At 38.9% G+C, this 12,208-nt stretch overlaps 1 protein-coding gene across 4 annotated transcripts in view; it reads left to right on the top strand.

Annotated features, from left to right (window-relative positions):
- LNPK (lunapark, ER junction formation factor) overlaps window positions 1-12,208 on the top strand; it is a 78,967-nt gene that overhangs the window by 36,680 nt on the left and 30,079 nt on the right. For all 4 annotated transcript variants that reach the window (XM_083372188.1, XM_083372189.1, XM_083372191.1 and 1 more), the window contains one exon: window positions 7,692-7,732. In XM_083372188.1, coding sequence (XP_083228314.1) covers window positions 7,692-7,732 — 41 coding nt within the window. The remainder of the gene's footprint in view (window positions 1-7,691; window positions 7,733-12,208) is intronic.

The following is a 12,208-nucleotide window of genomic DNA, read 5'->3' as shown; positions in this document are numbered from 1 at the left end:
AAGAATCCTAGAGTGTCAGCTAAAGACCTACAGAAATCTCTGGCACATGCTAACATTTTTGTTGACACATCTACAATAAGGAAAACATTAAACAAGAATGGAGTACATGGGAGGACACCACGGAGGAAGCCATTGCTGTCCAAAAAAAAATATTGCAGCACGTTTGAAGTTTGCAAAAGAGCACCTGGATGTTCCACAGCACTACTGGCAAAATATACTGTGGACAGATGAAACCAAAATTGAGTTGTTTGGGAAAAACACACACTATGTGTGGAGAAAAAAAGGCACAGCACACCAACATCAAAACCTCATCCCCACTGTAAAACATGGCGGAGGGAGCATCATGGTTTGGGGCTGCTTTGCTGCCTTAGGGCCTGGACGGATTGTTGTCATTGATGGAAAAATGAATTCCAGAGTTTATCAGGACATTTTGCAGGAAAATATACGACCATCTGTCCTCCAACTGAAGCTCCGCAGAGGATGGGTGATGCAACAGGACAATGACCCAAAGCATACAAGTAATTCAACAAAACAATGGCTTCAACAGAACAGAATACACCTTCTGGAGTGGCCCAGTCAGAGTCCTGACCTCAACCCAATTGAAATGCTGTGGCATGACCTTAAGAGAGCGATTCACACCAGACATCCAAAGAATATTGCTACACTGAAACAGTTTTGTGCAGAGGAGTGGTCCAAAATTACTCCAGATCGTTGTCTGATCTGCAACTACAGGAAACGTTTGGTTGAGGTTATTGCTGCAAAAGGAGGGTCAACCAGTTATTTATTTATTTAATTTAATTTGTATACCGCCCTTCTCCCGAAGGACTCAGGGCGGTGAAGAGGGCAATAAATACCAAAAATACCAAAATACAAAAATTAAAAACAGATTAAACCATAGTGCCCAAATACAATAAATAAATTACTTAAAAACAATAAATAAAACCCCAAACCCATCAGACCAGGCCGGCTTGTTCAAACAAATAGGTTTTTAGATCACATTGGAAGGAGTGAAGGTCGGGAGCCATCCGGAGCTCAACCGGTAAACGGTTCCAAAGGTCAGGCACACCCACAGAGAACACCCTCCCCCTGGGGGCCATCAGTCAGCATTCTCTGACCGGTGGCCCTCTCTGTGGGAGTGCACTGGGCGGAGGGAAGTTGATGCCGGCCGCAGGTGCTCCCTAAGGTACTCCGGACCCATGCCATGTAGGGCTTTGTAGGTCATTACCAGCACCTTGAATCTCACCCGGAAGGCAACTGGAAGCCAATGCAGCTCACGGAGCAGAGGTGTAACATGGGAGTATCGGGAGACTGATTAAGTCCAAAGGTTCACATACTTTTTCCACCCTGCACTGTGAATGTTTCCATCTTATGTTCAATTAAAACATGACAACAGCTAATGTTTGTGTAGTATTATTTTAAGCAGACTGTGTTTTTCTATTGTTGTGACTTACGTGACGTTTAGAGCGCATTTTATGGCCAATTCATGCAAAACTCCACGTAATCCCAAAGGGTTCACATACTTTTTTCTTGCAAATGTATGCTTTGAATATTCCTATTCATTATTTTGCTAATATCTGAAATTAAAAGTATTATATGATAGTTTGCATATTCTGTTCTTTTCTTTGCTATTGCAATATAGTTTGACCTCTTTCAATTGGCTGGCCACTGTATTGTTTTCCAGATTTGTTGTCATAGTTTATGAGTTATTTATTCTGCTATTGTTTGCCATATTTCTATAGATACTACCTGAATTCTTGTCACCTTCCAATTTGGTAACGAATGGAGGGCTGATTTGGTTTTGTGAACAGATGTCTTTGATTTTGAGATTTCTATTGTAGACAATTTCAGCATTCCCTGTCTATCTTTGAAATTTAGAGAACCTTTGGAAGACTTTTCTTGTTTTTCCATGTTTCTTTCCATCCTTAGGGCCTTTATAGATATTATTATAATACTGTTTCTTGTCTCTTCTAACAGTTTTTTTGAAATTCTTTGTTAAGTTCCTTCCTGAAATCTTTGGCTTTTCTTCTTGGCAATTTCCACTGTTTGTTCTGATATCCAGTGTGCTTTCTTTTGTTTTTTGTTTTATCTTTGGCAATCTCTTTTCACATTCATTTTTAATGACTTGTTTAAATTCATTCCAGAGTTTCTCTGGTTCCTTTTGAATGAGGTTCGAACTTCAAAGTGATTGTTGATGTTCTCCTTGAAAATGTTGGGTATATGCTGAAGATTCTATCATGGGAAATGGTTGGCTTTCTTCTGCTGCTTTAGCTGAACTTGGAAATTGCATCAGTTCCTGGCCATGTCTTTGCTGTTATAACTCCTTCCGCCTCCCCCTACCATATCCATATATATGGTGATGTCCATGTTTTGGCATTGTTTTGGTTGTTTGAAGACTCTGTTAGCAATACAAAATGGTTAGACTGGCAGAAATGGTTAAGTCATTTTCCTGCTTCATTTTGGTTTTTTAGGCCATGTAGTCCAAATTTCTGTGTATAGTATGCGTGTGTGTGTATGTGTGTTTGTGTGTGTGTGCATTTAAATATGGCGTAAGACAGCCTAGTGATCCTGGGGAAAAGATACAAAGAGTTGTAGAATATGCTATTTTCATATTCTTGCAAGGTCCGTGCTATTATTTTGTTCTGTAAAATGTATACAGGTATTATTATTATTATTAATAATAATTTTATTTGCATACCGCCCTTCTCCCGAAGGACTCAGGGCGGTGAACAGGGCAAACATATAAAAGTACAAAAATACAAAAATTAAGAAAGAATTAAACGAGATGCCCAAGCTACAACAATAGGTTAAATACATTTAAAACAACAATAAAATCCAAACCCATCCCCCATCAGGCCAGGCCGGCTTGTTCAAACAAATAAGTCTTCAGATCGCGTCGGAAGGAGCGAAGGTCGGGTGCCATCCGGAGCTCAACCGGCAACCGATTCCATAAATCCGGGGCGCCCACAGAGAAAGACCTCCCCCTGGGGGCCACCAGACGACATTCTCTGACCGTTGGCACCCTGAGGAGGCCCTCTCTGTGGGAACGCACAGGGTGGAGGGAAGTTGACGCCGGCAGCAGGTGATCCCTAAGGTACTCCGGACCCATGCCATGTAGGGCCTTGAAAACCATTACCAGAACCTTGAATCTCACCCGGAAGACAACTGGGAGCTTAAGCACTAAGCATCTTAAATACCAAACTTTTCTTTATTCACAAACTTAAATTGGGATTAATGAACTATCAATGTAGAGTATGAGACACTGAATGTAATAAAATTACCTGCTTGTTAAACATTCAGTCATAAAACTGAATTATATTAGTATTGTTTCAAAAATTAAGAACAAAATTTAATCCTATAATTATTTTTTTCAAGGTAGTTTGGGTTTTATTCTTATATTAATAACAAAAATTAGTGTTAGTAAAAGTAGAAGTATTCTCTTTTATTTGTAAGATCCTGCACATCCAAAGGAAAACTTGTAAGTTTTCCTTATATAGTATATGGTGCATTGGTGCACACCAGCCTGCAATCCTTATGTTTTTCATGGAATATCCTAGCATGGAACACTTGCTTATCTATTGGAATAAGTGAACGGATTTACTAAGCTGTTTACAGTGTACTCAGCCTTGTTATTTACTAGTACATATGATCCTCCATTGCCCATTTGTTGAGGAACATGAAATATAGGTAATCAAATGCACATTATTTTTATTTGCCTGCACAACAGTTTCTAATATCTGTTTCTTCTATATGCAAATTGTTTTGATTTTCATAACGCGTGATCTTTTCTGGATCATGAGATCAGTGTTCAGTCACCTACACTTGCCATTTCTTGTTTGGATTACCGCAGTGTTCTCTACATGGGGCTAACCTTGAAGACTATTCTTCATATTTGTGATTATGGGAGGTTTACAGTTAAAACATAAGTGATATCAAAAACCACAGCATAAAACAATCATACAAATGATACAAAATATTAAAACAATTAAAACCATGCAGTTCAGTCATCAAGAGAGTGCAGTTGTTCATAAACAGGACAACCATTTTCATTCTGATGCTGATTTGTATATATTCTCGTATAGTTGTCTCCTTGTATATGAGTCAAAACAAGATTTTAAGTAAAGGTTGAAAGTGATTTGCAATATTTCATTTTGCTTTCAATGTGAGACCAAATAAGCTCCATAACTAAGCAGCATATTATCAGACAGTCAAAAAAAAATATCGGTCTCCTTGAAGTTAACAGCACTTATTATTATAATTTTTTTGACTGCAATTAGCAGACTGTGGAGAAGAAAGGGGATTGATCAGAGTTAACATAATGTGAGGGGACTAACCTCTTGACAAGCCATAATGTAAACTTCAAACACAGGAGTGGCTGCACTTTATTTTACTAGTCCTTCAGATCTGATTGCCAAAAAAGCTTTGGAGAAAGCAGAAACAGATATGTAGCACATATCTGTAGCATCTTAAAGTAACTATGCCTTTTCCCAGGATCCATAGGCAAAGCAGTTTTCTGTGTGAAACATCTTTTGAAGTTTAAATTTTATGTGCTACACAGCTATTTTTACTATTACATTATTTTTACTGTTATTTACTGTTGTTGGTACAGGCTGGCACAGGGAGCAGGACATGGATGTCATGACATTGTAAAGATGGCCAGAGTGAATTTTGTTTTTACTGTTGTTTTTAATTGGGGTGGTTTGGTATCCCCAGGCAGTTTAACATATAATAAGCACTGAATGCATGTACATAATTCCTCTTACGGCTACACAAGGTTGGAGAGTTGCATGTACCCAATAGGCTGTTGCCAACAGGTTATTTGCTCTTAGATAACCTTAAAGTACATTAAAAATTTACAGTAAGTTGAAATAAAGTACTAAAGTTGAAATAAAGTACAATATATTTAAAGGATGCTTTAAAACTTGTTATTAAAACAAGTTTATAGAACAGTCTGGCTTTATTTGTAATGACTCCTAGGTTACATAATCACAAACCCATGATTGCTTTGGGTTTTCTTTTGAAGACAGCATTCTTTTTAGTGTGGTATTATATATGTTAGAGGGCCAGTGTGATATGTTCTTAACATGTCTGGCTAGAAAGTGGGTGACTGTGAGTTCTAGGGCAGCCTTACACACAAATCCAGCTGTGTGGCTGTGAATAGTCATTTTCTCTTAGCCTTAATAAGGAGGAAATGGCAAAATCTGAAAATTCTGAAATCCAGCCAAGAAAACTGCAGGGGCTTGTCCAAGCAGTCGCCATGATTTGAAGGCAAAAGTGTTGCAAATGTTACTCTTGAACATGATTCATTTTTCCATAGAAGACCTTTTGAATCCTTTGTTTACTTGTTTACATTTTTGAGATGTTTAGATCTAATACAGGTGATGCCTAAAAACTTCCAGTTGATGTACTTATTAAACAATTTATGCAATAATCTCTTTAGCCGAACTGGGTGAGGAGAAGGAATATAAAAAATATACTTCAAAACACCCCCAATGGAGTTCTCCACCGCCGCTGCTGCTTTCCTGCCCACATGGAGCACCCCTCTGCCACTGCTCCCCCCACCCCTGATGGAGTGCTCCACTGCCACTGCTGCTTCCCTCCCAGGACGGAGCGCTCTGTCGCTGCTTCACGCAGTGACAAAGGTGGAGTTTGGGAGGCAGGACCATGGCGTAGCCCAAGCATGGTCCAGCAGCAGCAAAGCTCAAGTCGCCACCAGCGGCTTGGGTGCCTCTGCTCCGTCCGAGTTGAAGAAAGCGGAGGCGCAGCAGTGGGTTTGCTCTCAATAAGACGGGCGAACATGAGCGAGAGCTTACCTGGCTCTTACTGTTTGAGAGCGATCCCGCTGCTACACCTCCGCTTTCTTCAACTCGGACGGAGCAGAGGCACTCAAGCCACTGGCAGCCGATTGAGTGGGGAGGACGAGGAGGAAGAGAAGATCAGTGAGGCTTTGTGCCAGCCGGCTGGCCAGGTGAGGAGTAGGTCGGGCGATGGTGGCTGGCTGGCTGGGGAGGGGGAATCATGGCTGCTCAGGGAGGGTCTGCCAAGCCTCATGGCAGCGGCATTGATAGCTCCCCCCCACCCGGCCCGTTTACCAGTCCCCACACAAGATGCTTGGCAGAACTCCCTCCCTGCGGCCTTGATCAGACCCACGCAGCACCTTCTTTCCAGCTCCACTGTGGTCCTTCGTCACTTCCTCCACCACCCTGTGCAGTCCCACAAACAAAAGAGATTTGTGGGCAGTCCCATAAACAAAAGAAGTTTGTGGGACTAAAAAAAAGGTTCAATCAACCCCAACTTCGCGAGATCTTTTTTTTTTCCCCCGCGAGAAGTTGGAATTGATTCACCTTTTTTTAAAAAAAATCCCATATGGGTTGCTGACCCCTGGTATAGAACAACCCTTTTCAAAGGAGCTCAAAATAGTATGCAGAGGAATATATACATCTTTGCAGTGCTTTTGTGACCTCATGGTTTACTCGATCCCATTTCTGGAATTTCTTGTCTAACTGGTGATGTGAAACTACCTTTCCAACTTCATTTATTTTATTTTTATTTTTATTTTTATTTTAATTCCATTTATATCCCGCCCTTCTCCGAAGACTCAGGGCGGCTTACAAGCTTAGCAGTAGCCTTCATTCTATGTATATGCCTGCTTATTAGGGCTTTCACACACACCCCAAGCGGCATTATTACAAAGTCAGCTTAATTGCCCCCAACAATCTGGGTCCTCATTTTACCTACCTGGGAAGGATGGAAGGCTGAGTCAACCTTGAGCCTGGTGGGATGCGCACCTGCACTTATTGCAGGTGTATAATAATTAAGTTATACTAGCATTCTCTGTTTATAACCAGTCCACTGCATTTGAATAGATTGTAACAGCTGTTTATTCCAGAATTTAAGTTATGTGGGTGCCCTTGGCATAAACCTTGCATGCATTAAGCCTCTCAGTTCAGTTGTATTTATCTTAACATTAGCTTTGAGGTGGCCTAGTCAAGTTCTTGGGCCATCTGTATTAGAATTCTGTTATTATACATCAATATTTTTTCAGTTGCTTTGAGTTAAACATTTGAGTTGCAGGGATTTCAGGAAAATACTAAAGACATTTAAAGTAATTTTTCCCCCAGTAGGGTTAAAATATTACAACATTATTATGCAATTTGTTATACTACAGCTTCTCTTGCAATAGAATTCTTGACTAGTGTTTATTTCTTAAACGAAATGGGCTTACTAACTTCATATAGCATTGAATATCTGTTTAATCCTGGGATTAATTTTTAATATTTTATTTAAAACTTACTTTTATTTAAATTTAAGCTCATGTTCTTTTCCCAGTATATAATGTTTCTGTGATAGTAGCTTCATATCAACTTTAATTCCTTGCCTTGGTTATAAAGATATTATGACATGTGAAAACAATACTACTTTTAATGATATTTACTTGATACAGCATTGCATAAAAACTCAGTTACCATATTTACTTGCAGTAAAATCGATAAGCTGTTCATTATGAATAATGATGTATCTTATAAAATATCCTATTAGTTAGCCAGAAGAGAATGAGTAATATACTCCATTAAACTTTTAACCTGATCAGGGTATGAAGAAAATAACTTTTGTATCCAATATTTTCTTTATTGTGCATGCGGATATGCTTGTCACATTAGTATTAAAATATTATTGTGAATTTTATTTTCTAGATGAAGCCTTAGAAGATTTAAAATCCCAGAAGAAAAAAATAGTAAGTTTCTGTATAAATATGTTTCTTGAAATCTTATCTCTTATAACATTCACTTGGTTGCAGATCTTCTTGAAGGATATGTAAAATGCAGTTAATATGTTCAACTGATTGAGCTGTTACTGTCAACTGTATATGAAGGGAGAAAAATCACTTCTTATCCACAATTTTGATGGGCATTCATCAGCAGGATTGGAGTAGTTGGGTAGAGACTGTCCCATTTATGTACTTGTGATTGTTCAATATTTATTACAGTCAATATTATTTAATAAGATTTCTTTATCTGATTATTTGTACATTTTTGGCACATCTCCACTGAAAGTTGTGTCAGTGTGAAGCCAGTTGTCAAGCACCAAGGAAATCAGGCGATCCAGGCAGTTCAAATGCGTGTAAAGATTTATTGCAAGCATAAACTCTCTACATTAATCTGAACTACTAACAGTTAAAGGAAATTAGCAGGAGTTAAAAATAGAAAGGAATTTAAGGTGGGCTGGACTTAAATCTCTTGTGGGTACAAAGGGACTCATGACTGATGATGCATTTGACCCCTCCCTCGGGCTCAGCCTGGTCTACTCCTACATCAATTGTGACATGTTTCTGCGAGCATAAAGTCTTGATCTGGAGCTGTTTGTTCTTTATTATTTAATGTTTATTTCAAACAAAAAATAGAATAATAAGCTTTTATGTTTTGTAAGTTGCTATATATCCGTGAGATAAAGATTAAATTAAACTTATCATTGCCAATTAGAACATTATCATCCAGAATTTAGTCCAAGATAAAAATGCCAGCCTGTTGAGTCATGGGTCTGGCAGAGGGAAACAATAGGGATCTTTTCTCTTCCAGCTCAGTCTTCAATGTGCAATAGAATTTTGGTAGATAGGGTGGAGAGTGGCAACTGTTTAGCCAGTTGTTCTGCTGTTCCATTTAATGGAGAATTTGAGCACAGAAGGGGCAACAGCTTGAGTGTAAATAGCGGTAAATTCAGAGTGAATTGCACTGAACATGAAATAAAACACATTTGGAGCAACATCCCATTGTGTGGATACAGCTAAGAATGCTTACTTCATAGATTTTACTGTTTATATATGTGAAGTAAGTTTGCACTGCTTTTTCATACCGAGGCATCTATTCTATGAGGTTGTGAGAAACAAGATGACAAAGCAGTTAATGATTTGATATGAGCAATCTGTAGCATTCCTTGTGGATATACCGTGTTTCCCTGAAAGTAAGTCTTACTCTGAAAATAAGCCCTAGCTTGATTTTTGGGTGGGGCTAATATAAGCCCTACCCCAAAAATAAGCCTTAGTTTTGGGGCGAGGCTAGGGTGGGGGTGTGGATCTGCCCCACATGCCCCATATCTCTTTAACATTGCAGCCAGGCCTCCCATGGGGCTTCCCAACTCCACTGCTTCCTGGAGAGAGGGGGTTTACCCCTTCCTACCTTAAGAAGACAGTAATAAAACTGCCACTTAATATATTATATTCCATTGACCTGGACATTAAGTACTGTTAAGTAAGGGTTAGGGTTAGGATTCCCTGCAGATTCTACTTCGCTACTTGTTGCCAACTATGGGGGCGGTGCTCATCTCCGTTTGAAGGGCCATTGAATCAGCACTGTCTGAAGATGTTTCTGCTGTCATGTAGCCAGCATGACGTCATGGAGTGCTGTTACCTTCCCACTGAAGTGGTCCCTATTTATTTACTTGCATTTGCATGTTTTCGAACTTTTAGATTGGCAGAAGCTAGGGTGAGGACAGGAGCTCACCCTGCGGTGCATTGCTCAGGTCTTGGACCTGGGCTGTCGCCTTTCCAGATGACAAGCCGAGGTCTTAACTGCTGAGCCATTGCACCACCTTAGGTACCATTAGCAAGCCCCAAATATATGCGATAGTCCTGCAAATCATGGTACATCTGGACGGACTGATTAACTGGGCTTACTTAGCTGTGGCTTTTTGCCAGGGTGTAGGGCTTGGATGGCTTTGATTATCTTAGCAAATTATCTTTGATGAGAAGCGGATGATGGAAGTGCAACTGGATCAGTTTTTTAAAGGATCGTTTAGCATCTTTCAATATCATACATTACCATCTTTCTGGATCAGCAGATGGGGTGCGTTGGTCTTTCTGGTGGGCAGAAAGGGCGGAGATTTGGGGAGCAGATACAGTCTTGGAAATAGAAATTACATACACTTCTGCTTTTAAATGCTTGTATGGATAGATTGAAGCAGCCATGTTGGGAATCCATTCCAGATATGATATGTTAAGATATGTTACTTTCCCTTTATGCTGCTAACAGTTTTTAAGAAGAGAAGGTAGGAGACTGCATGGTGGTGCAGCATTTTCCTGAAGGTTGTCCATGGAATGTTATTATCTTATGACTTCCGGGGAAGAAATAGTGAACTTGGAGGTAAAAAACGTGGTGGAATGAAAGAGTAGGCCACCTCACTGTAATTCCTTTGTGAACAAGGAGAAGATTTGAGATTACCCCACAAGGGCTCCAAACAGTTGCTCCTTGCAAGGAGACTACTATATTTATAGGGCTTGCCTTCAAAATGACATTGGGTTGGCATACTTCCTTTTCTAATCACTTTCAGAAATTGCTTGTTTGTTGCTTTTTGGCTATTAGGAACCTTGGGATCGACATGTTTTATAGCACCAGGTGAGTTTTCGCCAATCCTTAGCAAAAGAAGTTTTAAATAGAAGTTAAAAGACTTTTAAAAATATTTTTTAATAAACAGCGAAAGGGTGCTAAGAACTTTGAGTTTGGGGTGTTACAATGGATTAAGGATCCAGATGAATTTTGAAATAAGGTTTTGAAATTAATTATAAAAATCCTTCCCATGGGAAAATGTTTTTATTTTGCATTCTTTAAAACAAAACATGATAGGATGAGACTTTGAAGGTTGGACGCTAGAGGAGACCAGAAGGAACTAACAATTATAATTAAAGGAGAAGACTTAAATTTGACTTAGTAATACTGAATGAAGCAAAATATTTTAACAGTGAACACAGCAAAGGATATTTTTGAACAATGGGCTCAAAAGTATCTGCCTCCATAGATAGAATGTGTTGAAAAGATATTATAGAAGAGGAACAATGATTAAAATCGTATTTTGCTGTATTATCTTTAGCAGCTTGCAAGTAATTAGCTGCTATATTTTGACAGAAAAAAGGGCTGAATTTAGATGCCTGTTTTCTTTTCGCTATTACTTGGTGGTTGTGAGCCCTGGTCCTTTCCTGTCCCCCACCCTGCCAGAGATGCATGCAGGTGATTTATGGAAAACCCCTGAATACTTTTAAATAAATGTGTGACATTGGTGTCAGCTCAAAGAGTGAATATAGTACCCAATAATATTGTGCAACTCCTCACTTGACATAGCCAGATACATATCTTTTAATTAGCAGATATAAAACTCAAGTCACTAATGAGTTAATAATTAGTATCTTTAATAGTAACCAGAATGATTTTCTTCATTTATAATTGGTTGTGTATTTTCTGTTTTTACGTCCTCTTTCTTCATGCTCAGCAAATAAGTACCGTGTGTCAAACTCTGATTTCACATTTTCCCCTACCTTCTGCTGTGTCCTGAGTTTTGACTGATAAATTTGCCATCCATTGCTTTTTTAAAAAATATATATCTTTATTAAAAATTTTAATTACAGTAATACAGTCTAATACAAAGTAAATTAAGAGAGAAGAATGTCGCAAATGAAGGCAAATCTACGTGTCCCAGGATAATGTTGCAGGATCTAATCTGAGTCGGACACTGGGACTAGAGGTTTAGTCTTCCAAGCTTTTGGCTCGTGCTGGAGGCCATCCTGAGGGAACTTCTCTCAGTCAAACATGGGTGCACTGGGCTGTTCTATGCATAGTATTTATGTGGAACCTGGTTGTGTGTGGCTTTTAGTTGTTAATTGGAGTGCTGATGGCCAGTTATTAAGTTGTTGACTATTTCCTTGTGCTGCCCTGCCCTCAGTTCCTAAGTACCTGGTAAGCTGGTGTAAATCAGCATTCCTCTTGACTTGACAAGGGGACCGTTCCCCAGGTTCAGTCATCTAGAGGCATGTTTCTGCCCCCCCTCCATTTCCATCATCAGAAGAATGTAAAAAAAAAAGAGTAAGAAGTGCAAAAAAAAAATCTAAAAGAGAAAGAAAAGAAAAAAGAGTGAAATGAAAAGAAAAGAAATATATAAGGAGGTGACTTCCAGTCTTTATCACAAGAAGTTTAAATCTGATAACTCTTCACCTATAAGGTTACAGATAATTTCTCCTTCCCATAATGCATCCCTTTAAGCAAATATATAAGACATCAACTTTTCAGTCCTAGTGTCAGGAAAAAGTCTGTAAAGGGTTATCAGCTCCATTTCATACAATAAACTAAATTATTAATGTATCTTAAATAGAAAACTGTATATAGATAGATTTTTTTTACTCCAAAAGCATTTTATTAAAATAAATTAGATAAAAAAAAATAAAAAAAAA

Source organism: Vipera ursinii (assembly GCF_947247035.1).
Source record: "Vipera ursinii genome assembly, chromosome: 1".
Taxonomy (NCBI): Eukaryota; Metazoa; Chordata; class Lepidosauria; order Squamata; family Viperidae; genus Vipera; species Vipera ursinii.
The sequence above is the reverse complement of the archived record's forward strand: the minus strand, read 5'-3'. Positions and strand labels throughout refer to the sequence as shown.